The sequence below is a fragment of the Copadichromis virginalis genome, linkage group LG11, assembly GCF_057382275.1.
Source record: "Copadichromis virginalis isolate Kocher_CV1m ecotype Utaka linkage group LG11, C_Virginalis_male_GT1.1, whole genome shotgun sequence".
In the NCBI taxonomy this organism is placed as follows: domain Eukaryota; kingdom Metazoa; phylum Chordata; class Actinopteri; order Cichliformes; family Cichlidae; genus Copadichromis; species Copadichromis virginalis.
Genome location: NC_140628.1, coordinates 10,608,468 through 10,626,335, shown reverse-complemented (window position 1 = coordinate 10,626,335; position 17,868 = coordinate 10,608,468). Strand labels below are relative to the sequence as shown.

The following is a 17,868-nucleotide window of genomic DNA, read 5'->3' as shown; positions in this document are numbered from 1 at the left end:
CATCTGGCTCCATCTCACCCTACCCCCAGCATCCTCCTCTGTTAGCCTGACCTTCTGCGTGACCTCCTTCACTACATCTATAACCTCCTCTGGGGATTTTCTATTTTTCTCCTTCCTGGCAGATTTATATTCACTATCCCACTATCCCTCTTCTGCTAACCATCTGAGCCTTGCCTCTCTAACTTTGCCTCCACCCCGAGCTGTTCCACTGATATACGTGTTTTTTAATCCTGCCCATCCTGGTCTCTACCAATGAAAACGTTAACATCCTTAACTCTGCCACCTCCAGCGCCACCTTCTGTCTTTATGTTAGTGTCACCATCTCCAATCACACATCACAGCATCATAGCAGGTCTCACTACCTCGTGTACACCATCCCTATTTTCAAAGTCAGGATCCTTACTTACACATGATTCACCCGCACAACACTATTCACAAATTCTTCCTTCAAGATTACCATCAAATTACAAAATAATACTATGTATTGCTTAAACATTTGGTAAATATATGTTACATTCTTTGTTGTAGTGCTCCTTTATTAAACGTTACTTGAAAATGCTTTTATTCTGGAATGCTTTTATTGTGATGTCCAAACAGACCGGAAGAGTTTGGTGTATTTTCAGCTGGCGGAAGAAAGTTGCGTGCTTATGTGCAGTGGAGGAGGGTTGTGTTCAGGTCTGCGAAGGTATTAGCGAGTATCCTGTCAACAAAGTCACACGGAGTGCAATTTGTGACTTTTACTAAATGGACATTTCTTGACAGAGGCTTGCTTAGCTCGAGGGAAACGGTGAGTTTTGTTTAACAGTTGTAAATTATCACCAAAGCGCTGCAAATGTTAACGTTATATAAAGTGGATGTTTTGTTTAGCTAGCAAGGTAACGCCAGTACGCTAACGCCAGCTTCTTGATGAACGACAGGTCTCTCAAAGGCCCTGTGCACGGATCGTTAACCATTCTCGTAGGCTAATGGGGCTTTAGATTTTAAATAATTGTTAGTTTTTTGCAAAACTGTCAGTTGTTGTATTCCCAGAGCTACGTTGCTAACATTAGCCTGGTTAGCTAATGAAGTCGCTTTGTAGGTAACGGGAGCAAATACTATCTGTAGACCAGCTAGCGGTATGTTTTGTGCCTATGTCAGATGAGCAACAAAAAATCTCTGAATAAATCACATGCCTGAGTTTAATGTCGACTTTTTCCTTTTTCTGTTTAAAGCTGATATTGACGCTATACCGGTGTAAAGTCTCTGTCTTCTAACAAGTCTCTGCTCTGCCTTAATCCATTCTGCGTTTTTACAGCTTGGTCACAAGGAAAAAAAGAGTAAATGAAACCTGATCTCTGACCCTTGGAAACCTCCAGCCTCGAAACCTAATTTATGTTTTGCGGTGAGGCCATGACTACTGCCAACATCTCCAGAGATATCCTGCACAGGCAGATCAGGGTATGTAAGAACAGTCCAGAGCCAGTGTGATCATCCCCGTCTGATGGAGAGTCTGATGGAGATGTGCTCTTTTGTCTTTAGGACAAGAGAGCTGCAAGCTTCCAAAGGTTCTACCATGTGACTGACCCCTTCATCAAGAGACTTGGACTGGAGGCTGAGCTTCAGGTCACTAATAACATGACATATTTTTCTGTAAACACATTGGGACACTTTTTTTTCTTTTGTTCTCTTCGTCTGACCCTCAATGTCATTTATTTCAACAGGGCCACACAGGCTGTGTGAACTGTTTGGAGTGGAACGAACGTGGAGAGTAAGTGATCAAACCCTGTGAACCCTGTATGTACAGTGAATTTCTGTTGTATCTGTCCAGATAAGGTTTGCATCCTGTTCACGTCCTGCTTGGATTTTAAATGTCACAGTTTTACTATCAGTGTTGGGTCTAACGTGTTGCAAAGTAATAATATAATCACATTATATCTTATTTTAGTAATTTAATGCGTTACTCACTAATTACAATACAGTTACAGTTATGTTGTTACTTGAATTACAAAGGCTCTTCAGTTATCTGAGCAACTGGCTGCTAGAAAGAAGAAAACTTTTTTTAATGCTTTTAAAGAGCAGAAATATGGTTATTACTTTTATTTTTATTGCACCAAAGGACAAGAGTGCCATGATGACAAACTGCATGTAGGACAGAAACATCTGCATTATACACAAAGCTAGACAAGAAACCCAGAATAATGTCAAAGTTTATTGTATGGCGATCCCAGCCCAGCAGCCAAAGCCTGAACTTTAAAAGGCAGTGATGTGTAGTCAGGCTTGCAGACTCCATTTCTACCTGTACATATTTTTGCAGTAGAATCACTGTGGCGATAGCTTTGAAGACCCTTTCAACTTTGTTTTGTGTTGTTGACTTTGTTTTCATATGTGAAAACTAAAAGAAAGATTGTATTTGTGTCCTCATTAGGGTGGGGTTTTGTGTTGGTGTGTGGAACTGTAACCTCAGTTTTATATTAGTTGCCTGGTAATTAAGTATGTGACAGTGTGTTTCAGTAATTTTATGTACTACATACATTTTAAGAAAAGTAACCAGTAATGTTTAATACATTACTTTTTTCCTAGTAACAACCCCAACATTGTTTACTAGTTAGTAAAAGTAGTCTCACTCGCCATGTTTATCAGTGGTGTGAGTCTGCTTCTTTCGTAATCTGACACCTTCAGCACACCAGGAGGGATCAGTTTAACATAAAGATATTGCATCCATTCTAAAGTGAATCTAGCAACACAGGTCCAACTGCTTATTAGTTAGTTCTAATGCCTGTAATATAACGTGTAAATGTAATAAATCAACAAAAAAAAGGTGCATACCTTAAAGAAATGCTGCTTGGCTTCTTTGAATTGTTATTATTTTTTCCTCGTACTCAGTCTGCTGGCTTCAGGCTCGGATGATCAACATGCCATCATCTGGGATCCATTCAGGCACAAGAAGCTAACAACTATGCACACAGGTCATGCGGCTAACATATTCTCTGTAAAGGTAAGGAGAACACATTCTACAGTGTACTGGATGGTGCCTGAGCTTAGAAACATATTAATACTGCAGTCATTGCACAATTGAGGCTGCCTTGTTGCTCTTCCTCAAGGTTAATTACGAAAATATGGCAGAGAATAATTTTCGCTGTGATGTGCAGTAGGGCTGGGCCTTATCATACCGTTCACGGTAATACCGGTACAATGTTAGGCAATGATAAGAAAATGAAGTATCGCGATAGAATATGGGTAAAATGCGCATACGCAGTGCCTTTGTTTTCATACGCACATGGTGGGAAAAGCATGGCGGTGACGGAGAATGAGAAGAATCGTTGAATGAAACAGATGAACCAGAATTGGTTTGTAAAAATGCTGCAACTTCAGTGGTGTGGAACTGGTTTAGCTTTCGTCCGTCAGATACACACCACGTCGTTATTACTATTATTACTATTATTACCGAACCGATTTTATGTGGTACACGGCGCTCAAAAATCTGTCAAAAATGTTTTAGTACGACTTTGCTAAGCTGTGAAGCCGCACCGCTTTATGGATTGTCGGAGCATTATGGCTACCGTAGTTGGGAACCTCGCAGAGTAATACGTACTGTGCTTCAACATAATATTACTGTATTGTGTGTGTATAACCTCCTTTTAAGTTTTGTGGATATTATACATGTTATGCTCAGGATCTGTCGGCCAATTTCCACTGGAAATGCCTTTTGGTTAAACTGTCAGAAAGGAATTTGCAGCTGCGAGAGAAATCAGCATTAATGAATCAATGTTACGGAAGTGGAGGAAGCGCAGTTTTTGGCTTTCCCCATATTTCAAAAGTGCTTCATCTCTTTGCTATGACTGTCGCCCGGCATAATTTGCAGATGATAATGGTTGCAGCCGCTACGACGCTTTCGGTCAAAACAGGCGCAGCTTGATGACATCATCAACATGCGCTATCGTGGTATAGTCAAAATCTCTAACGTTGGCCAAATTTATATCGTTTCTATCGTATATCATTTATATCGCCCACCTCTACATATATATATATTTATTTTATGATGTCTTATTTCCTTTTCTTCCTCCTCGTGATGAACTCCACTGGTGTTCTCTTTCCTGTTCATTTTGCACACTTTTGTGGAGAACTGCAGCAAGTGTGCCTCTGCACCCTCAGTGTTGGTTGAATTCCCATAATCCTCTTCTCTGTGTAGCCATACAGCTATGTAAATGGATACAAACATTGGACTATGAATTCAGCTTAAGAAGTCTTTGTAAATGTCATAACAATGTCCTGTGTGTGACTATTGACATTTATATCACCATTTATTTCAAAGCTAAGCCTTTCTCAAACATTGTGTGTGTATACTTAGTGGGGATGCGCTGTTTGTAAGATTTTGGGTCAGTGCCAGTGTTTACAGCTCAGGTTTTCAAACGGCAGTGTAACAAATTGATCTTCATTATTATTAATTACCTCCTATTATAAAGTATATTATTTGGTACTTTTAAGTGAGTACAGAATCAAACACAGTCCTCATATCTGTCTCAGATGTGAGGACTATTAAACCGAACATGCCCTACAGATGATCGTTGGACTCTGTCAGCTTATTTACTAATCAGCTGGTCGCCTGATGTCAACAGTGCCAATATGAGCCAATAAAGTGTTGCATCTCAGTTCTTATCAGTTCACTTTGGTATTTTTATTTGTCCATGCAGTTCTTGCCTCACTCCGGGGACAGAATTTTGGTAACGGGTGCAGCCGACACAAAAGTCCACGTGCATGACCTGACAGTGAAGGAAACCATCCATATGTTTTCTGATCATACAAACAGAGTTAAACGCATAGCCACAGCACCCATGTGGCCCAACACCTTCTGGAGTGCTGCGGAGGACGGCATCATCAGGTTAGACCAAAGAGATCAATAATGTATTAAAGTCAAATGTTATGTTGGTAGTGGGTGTCTGTGAAGGTTCTCAGTCATCCAGGTCATCGTAGTCTAAGGAGCTTGGAAAGAAAAGCGTCTGGACTTCTTTAAGTTGCTTGAAGACATTTCACCTCTCATCCGAGAAGCTTCTTCAGTTCTAAGAGTCAAAAGGTGGAGAGTCTCAGATTTAAACCCAGTGGGAGTGTCCCCCCCCCAAAGAGGGACAAAGGACCCCCTGATGATCCTCTACCTAATCACATGAGCCAAAGTGTGAAAACAGGTGTGGGTCACAATCAGCCAGGGTTACGGGTGAGCTCATTGTGGGGCCAAACTGTCAGCAAGGAATTTGCATTTACACTGTTAAATTTTTATATAGCTTTAATGCACATAAAAACCGCTGCTTGTTTAAGTCAAAATGCATTGATGGGGGTTCTTTTTCCACTAATAAAGTTGTGGAGTTGTAAAGTATTTTGTCTCCCGTCAATTATATCTTCAGTTATATCGTTATCGCAAATTTTCAAATATATATCGTGATAAATATTTTTGGCCATATTGCCCAGCCTTAATCTGCAGTGTGATCAAAGCTCACAGCATGTTGGTGCATTCGTAGCCTGCAGGTTTGTAGACCCACATCTACATGTTGTAGCTGTTTACTGTCACTTGGGGTCAGTGTTAGAAATATGTGGGACAATGAGTGTGTTGTGTGGATCAATCTTGTTTGTTTCTGCTTTTCTTTTTTAGCTTAGTACCTGCTGTGAAGAAAAAAAAATCTTTGTAATGGTGTAAAAACCTCTTTTTAAAAACTTCTCGGATGGGAGGTGAAACGTCTTCAAGCAACGTAAAGAAGTCCAGACGCTTTTCTTTCCAAGCTCCTTAGACTTGGTAGTGGGTGGTTTTGCCAAGGTAATATGTGCATGTTGTCCTTGTTCACTGCAGACAATACGACCTGAGGGAGAACAGTAAACACTCGGAGGTGCTGATCGATCTCACAGAGTTCTGTGGTCAGCTCGTCGAGGCCAAATGTTTAGCTGTTAACCCACGGGACAACAACTACCTGGCTGTGGGAGCCAATGGGCCTTTTGTACGTCTGTACGACATCAGGATGATACACAACTACAGGTGAGTTTGGCTTTTTCATGCTATTCTGTGGTAGTGAGTACTCGGCAAACTGTCAAATAAAGCGCTTTGTAGTTACTCTGTGGTGCGTTCCAAGTTTTGACAAGGAAGTTCCGAACTTTTTTTTTTTTTGTTCCTCACACAGGAAATCTCTGAGTCAAAGCACATCGGCAGCTGTGCACACATTCTGTGAAAGGCAGAAGCCCATCCCAGATGGAGCTGGGCAGTATTATGTTGCAGGTGTGTATACAGATAAATTGTCTGGAATCAAATTCTTTTAATGGGTGCATTTATATTCTGGACTGTGGTTTAATACCATTACCATCTGACTGAATGTTTCAGGTCACCTGCCGGTGAAACTCCCTGACTACAATAACCGCCTGAGGGTCCTGGTTGCCACCTATGTTACTTTCAGTCCTGATGGCACCGAGCTGCTTGTTAACATGGGCGGGGAACAGGTAATGCATCACCAAACAGAGAGGGAACCATGTGAGAATCGCAGAGGCATTCTTATGGGATCCTTTTACTATCTCTTTATGGTTCTTGCAGGTGTATCTGTTTGACTTGACGTTCAAACAGAGGCCATATACATTCTTGCTTCCAAAGAAATGCCAATCGTCAACAGGTAGATAATAAACACTGAGTTTCACACTAACTCCAAAGTACATGAAGAATGCCGATTATTGAATCTCTCGTTTTCCAGGAGATGTGCAGAATGGAAAGACGACAAACGGCGTCTCCAATGGAATTCACCTGCCAGCTGGCCACATTCACTTTACTGGGAGCAAAATGCAGTCTAGGTAAACGTCGGCTCTTTCCACTACACGTCTATTGACTGAGGTTATACATTTGAATTTATGTCAAAATATCTGCTTTTCCCTTTTGTCTTTCAGTTCTAATGACCTCCCTCCTCACCTGGAGAAGATAAAACAACAAGCTAATGATGCTTTTGCACGGCAGCAGTGGACACAGGCCATCCAGCTGTACAGTTTAGGCATTCATCAGGCGAGCAGCAACGCCATGTTGTACGGGAACAGAGCTGCGGCCTATATGAAACGCAAGTGGTACGCGGCGTTGCTTTAGTGCAGAGGAATGATGCTTTTTTTAATTCTAAAACCTTTGGAAACCCTGAGTCTTTATGTTTTTCTATGTGATTCTTAGGGATGGAGACCATTATGATGCCCTCAGGGACTGTCTGAAGGCTCTGAGTCTAAACCCCGGTCATCTGAAAGCACATTTCAGGCTGGCACGGTGTCTGTTTGAGCTAAAATATGTGGCTGAGGCTCTGGAGTGTCTGGACGATTTCAAAGGGAAGTTTCCAGAGCAGGCGCACAGCAGTGCCTGTGATGCCTTAGATAAAGACATCAAGGCTGCTCTTTACTCCAAGTCAGAATCAGGTGGGAAAGAAAGAAATAGCTCTTGGCTAATTTTCAGTAACTCTCAGAGAATTTACACAGATCTAGAAAAAAACATTTATATCACACTTCATTGGATAATTGCCATTATTTACAATGATTGTATGCTCACTAAAAAACCTGCTTTGTAGTACACATGTCGTTTCTTTGTGTATATTTTAGTTTTAAAATCTGTGTGAATTACAGTAAAAAAAAAAAAAGAAGTTTTTTCTATAACTGCAGAAGACAAAAAGGCCAACAGCTCCATCCGATTCCACTCGTTCAGTCGGAAAGAGTCCATTCCTGAAGATGAGCTGGAGCTGAGAGAGCGCAGCTTTGACTACAAACACAGATACTGCGGTCACTGTAACACCACCACTGACATCAAAGAAGCCAACTTTTTTGGAAGGTGGGTTAATCTCGTTGCCAGGCCGCTGTGTCATCACTAGGGGGCAGTCGTGAGCTTTGAAATGTAACGTGATCTTTATCTAAATGACACACTGTGCTCAAGCGATTATAAATAAAGCCGAGCCTTTACACATTAACACTGTTGCACTCAGTAACTAGTCAAACCTCTTTTGCAGCAAAATGCTCAAACAGCTTTGAAAGTAGCTGCACAGGAGTAAAGTGTTCTTTATTACAAAGCTGTGGAATCTCAGCCATATTTTTAGCATGTGTGAGCAGCTTTTGGGGGCTGATTAACAGCTTTGTTTGATTACTATTTGGCCTTTTTTATTTTAACATAATTTTGTTCTATTAGTTTTACACAATCAACAGTTCCTCAATCTAAACAAGTTGTTTAGTTTCTTTAGAGTCGGTCGTACTTTTAGATGTTGGCCTATGAAGCAGTTGTTTGTTTTTGCTGTTCAAAAGTGTGACTAAATCGTCTACTTCCCATGACGTTATAACAGTCAGAATATATTCTAATCAACACCAACTCACGCTGTGGCTCATTTAGTTTACCTTTTAAATAAACACAAATCTTTATGATGTGTTTGATTAGTGAGTGCAGTTCCAACAGCTTAACGAGACTGGTTTTTGATACCATGGGCCAAAGGAGGTACTGTATGCTGAGTGACGGTAGAAAATGGCACGCTGCTGTTGCTTAACCTTCACCTCAGCTGTTCTCAGTACTGTACACATCTGCGCAGTGAAGTTGACATTCTATGAAAGAAGTTCAATGTAAAACGATTGCACAATTTTCCGAGTAAATATTTAAATTCCCCCGTAAAAGGTTTGTGTCCCAGGAACATGGCTCATCAGGCAGGTCTGAATGGATTCTTTTTCTCCACAGCAAAGGCCAGTATATTGTAAGCGGCTCAGACGATGGCTCTTTCTTTATCTGGGAAAAAGAAACAACCAATCTTGTGAGGATCCTGCAGGGGGATGAGTCCATAGTCAACTGCCTACAGCCGCACCCCAGCTACTGCTTCCTGGCTACTAGCGGTATCGACCCTGTCGTTCGGTTATGGAACCCCAGGCCAGAGGTAAACAGAGGAAACTCCTCTATGCGCAGACTTGGCAGACTTGGTCTTGACATGCTTTGGGAGTGTGTTAAGGAGATGCCATTCATTAAAAAGATGTGTCATGCTGTTGGAATTATATTTGATCACTTCTTTTGTTTTTTTCTTTTTAAATACCGCAGACAGACAGCGAAAACGGGCGTGTGGTGGAAGACATGGAGGGAGCTGCTCAGGCTAATCAGCGGCGCATGAACGCGGATCCGCTGGAGGTCATGCTGCTTAACATGGGCTATCGCATCACAGGCCTGCGCGGTGTCGGTCCAGATGGTTCAGACGATGAAGAAAGCTCAGAGGGACAAGTACAGTGCAGGCCCAGCTAAGCAAATAGTCATCTGTTCTGCAGAATGGATTTTAGGAAGCAAAGCACTCTACTAGCTCCTGTTTGAATCTGAAATCCCCTCGCCCTCCTCCCCAGCCCCGTCTGACAGAACATTGAGTGAATGTCGTGTCACATCTCTGCACTATGCATCACCCTCCCCTGTCCTGTGAGAGGACTGGTGGAGACCACTTTTGGGGGGAGAGGAATTCATGGAGGGTTGCGACAGCACCCTTCCACCCCTTCGAAGCACCTACAACACCTCAGCCCGTCCCTCCCTCCACCCTGCGGTGGCAGTGGGATGACTTTGAGGAGAGCACCTTCAAACTTCACTCCCCCACTTTCTCACAAAGAAGGAGGAGTTCAGCACGCATCGCTCCTCAGGTTTATGTTGGAGAGGCGCGTATCTGGTGGCCTATTTTCAGGTCGGCGTGTGGCCGCGCGGTCAGAATAAGATCTCTGACCCGAAAACGGTGTATTTGTTACAACTCCTGTCTGCTCGGCAGACGGAGCAAAGCGTCACAGTACCCACTCATCTCGGAAAGGCTGCACACCCAAGTTATTTAAGTTAGCCTCAATCCTATTTTCCGTTGGAGTTTTGGCCACTGGAAGGCTAGAATTAACTCGCTCTTTAAGTTGTGAACGCTGCCAGAGTTGCTCTAATGAAATGTATTTATATGCTTTTTTAGTTTACAACTGTCAGGAGGAAGAAGGAAAAAAAAACAAGGGGTTCTTCTGCCAAAGGTTGCCATCTGTCACGTAAACAGCCAAGGATTAATGTTAGACTTCTTTGTTTCATTGAAACATAACTTTGGCTCCTTTTAGTTAAGAGGTTTTTCTTACAATAGATTATTGACAGGTCAAAGAAAGCAGCTTTCTAATACAGTTTTTTTTTTTTCTTCTAGTCCTGTTGATTACACATCATTTGAGATGAAGTGTCAATGTCATTTTTTGGGGGGAGGGGGCAGCTTTAGGGTTCCTGCCTACTAGCTGCGTGGCTCTAGCATTAGTCCTCTGCTGCAGCCAGGTGTTCAGTCCTGCTTGCATGAGGCATCTCTGAGCATAGATGCAGGGCAATAAAACAGCACAGCCACAAGCCATCCAGTGCTCGCTGGGTCTTCTTTACCCTTAGGGTAAATGTTCATGAATGGAGTCCTCAGCTACATGCATCACTAAGGCTTCCATTCGTTTTCATTTGTTCATTAATTTGAGATGCTCTGTTTTCTTTGAGGAATCCTGTAAGACCTTTGTGGCAAACAGAACAAAGAATAAAAATTATTGAACACCACCTTAGTATCCTTTTGATTCATTGTTTGTTTCATCTGTTTGCCCTTTTTAGCTTGGCGGTTACACAACGCGTACAGTAGCACTTAGTTTTATCTAGGTTAGGAGGATCCCCGTTCGTCAGTGTCCGCACTTTTTGCTGACTGTCGGGCAACAAATGCGAGCACGGTACATCACAAGCAAGTTAAATGAGCATCTCATCTAATGAGGTGACCCATCTGTGGGAGAAGTTACTGCAGGTAACTCTGTAGCAACAACGCTGGGCTGGAAAAGCAAGTGTTTTGCAGATGTTTCATTGATGTGGTGAATTAATTGCAGAACCACAAAGCAGTCAGTTTTACAGTGAAATGAGACCATTATGCATGTATTTAGAGACTATCGCAATACATGAAAACGACAAAAAAAAAAATATTTTTTAGATTTGTTATAGAGGTAAAGTGCTAGGGCGCTGCAGCTAACATTAAATCCCTCCTCGCTGACCGTAAAGGCCTTAATCGACGAACAGATGGCCCGTGCTGCGTTCACGGACCGACGGTTGGAGGAGGTGGCTGCGTACCTCCGCTGTGCGTCACTGCCGTTCATCTCCTTCTGTCACTCCAGGCTGTGATGGCGGAGGCGAACGATACCGACGTAATGATGAGCTACCACGGTGATTTCCCAAAAAACGACAGAAAAAGCAGCCGCTACCCTTTCTGCATTGTCTGGACACCCATTCCCATTTTAACGTAAGAGGCTACTGCAGTATTGATGCTCCTGTGCTGTGGCAGCAGATGAAACGAAGCTATGTTTATCTTATCCGCTAATACTGTTTCCTTGTAATGGTATTGCGTTAGCTGTTTTGCTGGACATTAGGACGTACAGTAATTGCCTCGTGTGTTATTTGCGTGCGTCCTGCAGGTGGGTGCTCCCCTTCATCGGTCACATGGGCATATGCACTTCTGCTGGAGTCATACGAGATTTCGCAGGGTCATATTTTGTCTCGGTGAGCACTGCTTTTGCATCGAGTTTATCACATCACCGCATAGAGACTGATGTTAAAGTGCTAGACCTTCTCAATGGGAGTCTCAAGGATAGATTCGCATTAGCGGTGGGAAGCAATTTGAATATGGTACTGGTATTGGATCAGTACTACTGTGTTATAAACTGTGTTCAGATTTAGTCTTTTTCTACCTTTATAAGTTTAAAGTATCAGTGTCGGTGTTGGTGTTGTCAATACTGACCCTGTATTTACTTGGTATTGGATCATGATCGTACAGCACTAATTCACATGCATGATTTCCGCTCTTTGCAGGAGGATAACATGGGGTTTGGTAGACCCACAAAGTAAGTTTATTGATGATATTATTGTCTTTTAACAAGTAGGGGGGGAGCAGAGATAACGCATTAAAGGTAACTCACTGTTTTCTTTTAAAATAATACTTCAGGTATTGGAAGCTTGATGTGGATAAAGTGTGTGGTAATGGTGCAGCTACATGGGACAAAGCTGTGCACGATGCATCAGAGGAGTATAAATGCAGGCCGGTAAGATTGTTGTATTTAGCATTCTCTTATGAATTAATTAACACATTTCTGGATTGTGTTTATGGAAGGCCTTCAGTGCCAAAATGAATTAAGTGTTTGATTAATTACTTACAATTAAAATATATTTTTAAATATGTAATAATATTTAATTATAGTTTTCATTAATTAATTATATAATGATGTATTTAATTAATTCATTTTGACACTAGTGACCCTCCTTGCACATTAGTGATTTAATAATAAATACTTATTTATTTACTTTTTGTTGAAGCACAATCTGTGCTTTGATAACTGCCATTCCCACGTTGCCATGGCCCTCAACCTGATGCGCTACGACAACAGCACATCCTGGAACATGGTGAACCTGTGTGTGCTGTCTCTCACTCACGGGAAACACGTAAGGTAAATATTTTGGCCACTTATTCCAGCACTGCAGGAATAAAACACATGTATGAATGATAAGAGCGGCTAGAGACAGATCACTCTTCACACTCTCATTCCTGCTACAGCCTAACCCAACATGCATGTCTTCGGACTGTGGGAGGGAGTCTGAGTACCCAGAGAGAACATGTGAACTCTACAAAGAAAGGCCCCTGTTGGTGGGTGGAGCAACAGTGCTAAACACTGCCCCGCCCTCCCGCCACTAATACCACATGCTACCATTTAGAGTCATCCAAGGAAACCTGGAAACCAAAAACGAACGGGCGTGATCTTTTGGCTTGGTTAACTTTCACATTTGTCAAGCTATTATTAATGCTGAAATATTTATACAGGTTATGTTTTTTAGTAACATTGTGCAATACAGAAGACACTCTGCACATGCTGCAACAGCATCGCTTCGCAGTAAAAGAACCCAGCTGCGAAACTCGTCTGCCTGCAGTCCAAACATGCCACCCTGCAGACAATATTTAGTGTATTTTTAGGGCCCTTAACTGTTGCACAGGTGAAATCCTCTATAAAACTTTCAAAAGTTATCAGCTGATCTCCTCAGCTCCCAAACCCTTACACAGTGTTGCTAAAAGAAGAAATGAGGCAACACGGAGGGAATCATACCCCTATCCCACCTCCTTTGAAACATCTAGTTAGAATCAAATTGATTGATTTATATTGTAAGTTTTATTTATATTTTACACAATGTCTCATCTTTTCTGGAAACAGGTTGTATAAAATTAATGATTAATTTGCTAGTGTTTATATCTCAAGCTATGCTTCACATTCACTGGGCAAATCTTTCAGTTTGGTTTTTCTCCCTGGTTTTGTACATCAGGAGCAATTCTGGCTTTCAAATGTGTGAGTCAAGGGCACTTAAACCTTTTAACACAAGCTCTTTGCCTACCCACTCTACCACTTGACATGTAGTAGCCACACCGGTACTTATCTGCAATAAATCCTCTATTGTAAACAGGAAAATTTAAGTTCAAGTCATACTGGTTTTGTTTGAGCCAATTGGTTTAGGTTGTGAAGTTTATTTAGTCAGTTACGACTGTGTAGAATGCATTCACCAACTACTTTGGTAGGTACCGTATTTTCACAACCATAAGGCGCACTTAAAAGTCTTAGATTTTCTTCAAAAAGTACGGCGCGCCCTATAGCGCAGTGCGCCCTGTGTGTTGTAAGGAGGACGTAGTAGAGAACACCATGAGAACGCTAAAGGGTGAAGTGTGTGCGTTGACTTTATCGCACATACCTGTATAAAAGAACAGGTATGTGCGTTATGCAGGACATCGTTGTTTTAACAACCCTGAAAGTGGCAAAGAGACACGCTTACGAAGCACAGTTTAAACTGAAGGCCATCAGCTACGCGGAGGAACATGGAAATCGAGCAGCGGCGAGAGAATTTAAGATTAACGAATCGATGGTTCGCAAATGGAGGAAGCTAGAAAACAAGCTCCGACAGGTCAAGAAAACGCAGTTGAGTTTCCGCGGACATAAGGCGAGGTGGCCTGAGTTGGAGGAAAGACTCGAGCGGTGGATCATCGAGCAAAGAACGAGCGGGAGAAGCGTTTCGACGGTCACCATTCGGCTAAAAGCAGTTTCACTTTCACTTTTTATGAAACGGTGCCATTTTTCCATCCGGACCAGGACTACGGTAGCGCAGCAACTTCCAGCGGATTATAAGGAAAAGCTGGCCATCTTCCGCTCCTACTGCAGCAAACACATCGGCGACAAACACATCCAGCGATGGATGACGGATGGAGACCACAGTTTCACCAAGAGTGGAAGGCAGCGCCCGGCGAGTTACGCCACAATTTGCCAATGGATTGTAGATGCTTGGGCTAACATGTCTGCTGGCACTGTTGTTCGAGCTTTCGCAAAAGCCGGCATCATTTCCGAGGAGCCGCACGGCATGGAAAGTGACTCTGACAGTGAAGAAAGTGAACTTGGCATGTTTGATGGAGATTTAGCGCAGCTGTTCAATTCAGACCCAGAGGATGAGGACTTCGATGGGTTTGATTGATGATAAAAATGTGAGTACCAAACTTTGTTTTGCTCCTGCTTTATTTTTAAATACGCACACTTGTATGCTTGTGTGTTGTTGATGATGACGATTACTGGTAATAAAAATGTGAGTAAGGTACCGAACTCAGGTTTGCTCCCGCTTTATTTTTAAATACGCATACGGTACTTGTATGCGCCCTATGATCCAGTGCGCCTTATGTGTGTGTTAAATACAGTAATGGCACACATAACTGAGACTGCGCCTTTTAGCACAGTGCGTCTTATGGTCGTGAAAATACGGTACACCTGTTCAAAACAAGCTGCTGAAGTTCAAACAGTACTTCAGGACAGGAAAAACAGGTGACTTAAGTGAATGTGGTGCAGTTCTTAGTGCTGGACAGGCTGCTTCTAAGTATTTCAGAAACTGCTGATCTACACAGTCATCTCTTTACAGCGTTTACAGAGAATAATCTAGCAAAGAGAAACTACCCAGTAAGAGGCATGTTCTTTGAAGCCAGAGGTCAGAGGACAATGGCTGGACCGCTTTGAGTTTATATAAAGGCAACATACCTTCGTTGTAACTCATGACAGCCAAAGTCTGCAAAAGAGCATCTCTGAATGCACAACATGACAAATCATGAAGCAGATGGGCTACAAGAAGCAGAAGATCACACTGTGTCCCACTCCTACCAGCTAAAAACAGGAAACAGATGCTCCAATTCACACGAGCTCACCAAATTTGGACAATGGAAGATTGGAAAAATGTTGCCTGGTCTGATGAGTCTCAGTTTCTACTGTGAGATTGGATAGTAAGGTCAGAATTTAGGGTAAACAACATGAAAGCGTGCCTGGTATCAGTGTTCAGGCTGCTGCCTCTTAGTACCAGCTGAGCATCATTTCTACACCACAGCCTACCTGAATATTGTTGCTCCTATTAGGACCACAGTATGTCCCTCTGCTACTAGCAGGGTAACATGCCATGTCTAAAAGCTAGAATCACGTCAAACCAGTTTCTTAACCCTTGTGTGGTGTTCGTATTTTTGTTACTCAGCCAGTGTTCATGGGTCTGGTGGACCCGCTAGAGTTTTGGCTTTCCAAATTAACACTATCAAACAATTTTATGTTAAATTACTCAACAGATGTTTACTTCATCCCAATTACAAGACATATGAACAGCAAACATGGTTAATTTTTTCCCTTTACCTTTGTTAGATCACATTTATGAATTAATGTGCTTCTCGTTTTTCTTAGGCACACCTTGGTAGTATTGTTATAAATGTTATAAATAAATCAGTTATAATCAAGTGGAGTGAGTGGAAAGACACAACACATTTACACGTGAAAAAATAATTAATTGTTTAATTTTTCTTTTGAAAAAAACTGAACACGGGTCTCACAGAACCGAACACCATACAAGGGTTAAGCATGACAATGAGTCCACTGTGCTCAAAAGACCTCCACAATCACCAGATCTTAATCCAGTAGAGCACCTTTGGGATGTGGCGGAACTGGAGTGTCACACCACGGGTGTGCAGCTTACAGATCTGCAGCAGCTGTGCAGTCACATCAACATGGACCAAAATATCTGAGGAATGTTTCCAGCACCTTGTTGAATCTTTGCTGTGACGAATTAAGGCGGCTCTGAAGGCAAAAGGGGTTTCAACCCAATACTACCAAGGTGTGCCTAATAAAGTGTCCTGTGAGTGTACTAAACCCTCTATCATGGCAGGTTTCACTCTTTCAGACATAGGTGCTACAAAGGGTGATACGAGTAGCTGTGCTAGTATTACAGTTTAACTGAAGGAGAACATTACTGTGCAGCACACCTGAAGCATCTTCATCACCACAGTCTGAACAGTCTGTTAAATAGCTCCGCTGCTGGATGCTGGAAAGCATCAAGAGACATATGGCTCAGAGATCCTCCCTCATTATTCTCTGCTGACCCACATAGAGATTGCTGGCGTCACAGCTTGTGCTGCCTCTGCTCGTACGATCCTGTGGCACAGGAGTCTTTTAAACAGAAGGGGAGTCGCGCAATTAATCACAGACGGCAGCGCTTCCCCTCTGTGTAACAACTGGAGGTCAGTCCTCCGCTGGGGCTCCCCGCACACCGGCTGGGTGGACAGGGACAGTAGGACACAAGCTGGGGCTGTAGACACTATATTAGATTGCACCATGTGACACTCCGGCACACCTCACGTCCTTGTCACATCCAGGTGTTGAGAAGTACTCTAATTACTGTGTTTTTCCATCCTCCAGCTGGGCTGCTTTCCTCAAGACCTGGCTGCCCTTCGTCATGCTCAGCGGAGTCCTCGCCACCTTCATCCTCACGTTTAACCTACAGTAGTGCGGCGAGCAGTAGAACGAGCTGCCTCAGGCTTTTTGGTTATACTTTATACACAGTCATTGGTGTGAGTGGTGCGTTCTGATGGAACGTTTGTTTGTGCACAAACTGAGTGACTGCCTCTTCATCTGTTGTGATGCATGTTCTAAGAGTATCAAAGGGCAAAGCTAAATGTTTTGGTTTTTTTTGGGGGGGGGCAGTTGAAATGAACAATTTGTCCTTCAGTTATTGATATTTTGATTATTTCTCATTGGTTATTATGCTAGCAAGGCAAGCTACAGTGTCTGCATTTGTGTTTTTGCTTTATTTCCCCTTGTTAATATTATCATGAAGGAGACGACGTCCAGATTAGACCCCAGTAGAGTAATGCATTTCAGTTGCAGAGATGTATTTTTGATGAACGGCAGTGATGAATGTGTTTCCAGGCGGGCTAATATATATTTCAGTGACGAATCCATAGAAAACGGATTGCAAAATCTTCAAGCTGGAAGTATTCATCAATTATTTGTCTTAGAAATATGAGCAGCTAGACCAAAGATAGAATGATGGAAACCCGCATGTTAATAATTAGGGTATTGCGCTCCCTCGGATACATTTTCCTCCTTAATAAGACGCTTCTATGTTAAGTGACTTCTTTTTTGTTTGTTTTGGCTTTTTTGCAGTAAGATTTGTATGATTTCCTTTTGTGCATCCTCACACTTGATCCTGCCAAGTTATATGAGCAATATTTGATCACTTGTTTATGCATTATGTTATTTTATTGGATGTTTTTGGTACTTGAATAAGTATTATTTATTATTGTATGTCTGTAACCGTTTAATATTTCCATTTTTGTACCTGCATTTTGGATTTGCTGTGTGCAGAGCTCTTTTGTTGTCTCCCCTGGCAGACTGGGATAAAGGTGACCGGCTGTGGGTCGTCCTCTGTACCTTTAAGGGGACTGCGTTTTCATCCAGCAGACTCTGTGTGATATGAACTACCATCACTTTACGGGAACCTTTATTCCCACAGTGCAGCAGACGACGACTGAGCGAGCAGTCTTTGCCACCTCT

The 17,868-nt window shown here is 42.4% G+C and overlaps 2 protein-coding genes across 2 annotated transcripts; both read left to right on the top strand.

Moving 5' to 3' along the window:
• Nucleotides 1-601: 601 nt before the first annotated feature.
• On the top strand, nucleotides 602-10,516 carry wdtc1 (WD and tetratricopeptide repeats 1). The gene is made up of 16 exons (XM_085473104.1): nucleotides 602-787; nucleotides 1,295-1,437; nucleotides 1,519-1,602; nucleotides 1,701-1,747; nucleotides 2,863-2,974; nucleotides 4,671-4,858; nucleotides 5,816-5,998; nucleotides 6,141-6,235; nucleotides 6,338-6,453; nucleotides 6,545-6,620; nucleotides 6,699-6,795; nucleotides 6,889-7,059; nucleotides 7,157-7,392; nucleotides 7,633-7,798; nucleotides 8,684-8,876; nucleotides 9,035-10,516. The coding sequence occupies exons 2-16, from the start codon at nucleotides 1,372-1,374 to the stop codon at nucleotides 9,230-9,232; spliced, it is 2,028 nt and encodes a 675-aa protein (XP_085329230.1). The 5' UTR covers nucleotides 602-787; nucleotides 1,295-1,371; the 3' UTR covers nucleotides 9,233-10,516.
• A 67-nt stretch (nucleotides 10,517-10,583) lies between these two features.
• Nucleotides 10,584-16,820, top strand: LOC146698107 (transmembrane protein 222-like). The gene is made up of 6 exons (XM_085473106.1): nucleotides 10,584-11,237; nucleotides 11,410-11,494; nucleotides 11,804-11,835; nucleotides 11,937-12,033; nucleotides 12,305-12,435; nucleotides 16,732-16,820. Exons 1-6 carry the CDS (start codon nucleotides 11,119-11,121, stop codon nucleotides 16,817-16,819), a joined length of 552 nt encoding a protein of 183 aa, XP_085329232.1. The 5' UTR covers nucleotides 10,584-11,118; the 3' UTR covers nucleotide 16,820.
• Nucleotides 16,821-17,868: the final 1,048 nt, after the last annotated feature.

What these genes read in the sequence shown, in the direction of transcription:
- wdtc1 (XM_085473104.1), top strand. Translation starts at nt 1,372, where the DNA reads ATGTTTTGCGGTGAGGCCATGACTACTGCCAACATCTCCAGAGATATC. An exon ending in CTAACATATTCTCTGTAAAG is followed by an intron (nt 2,975 to 4,670) that starts GTAAGGAGAACA and finishes TTGTCCATGCAG; the next exon opens with TTCTTGCCTCACTCCGGGGA. An exon ending in GAAATGCCAATCGTCAACAG is followed by an intron (nt 6,621 to 6,698) that starts GTAGATAATAAA and finishes CTCGTTTTCCAG; the next exon opens with GAGATGTGCAGAATGGAAAG.
- LOC146698107 (XM_085473106.1), top strand. Translation starts at nt 11,119, where the DNA reads ATGGCGGAGGCGAACGATACCGACGTAATGATGAGCTACCACGGTGAT. An exon ending in GGGTTTGGTAGACCCACAAA is followed by an intron (nt 11,836 to 11,936) that starts GTAAGTTTATTG and finishes ATAATACTTCAG; the next exon opens with GTATTGGAAGCTTGATGTGG. An exon ending in AGGAGTATAAATGCAGGCCG is followed by an intron (nt 12,034 to 12,304) that starts GTAAGATTGTTG and finishes TTTTTGTTGAAG; the next exon opens with CACAATCTGTGCTTTGATAA.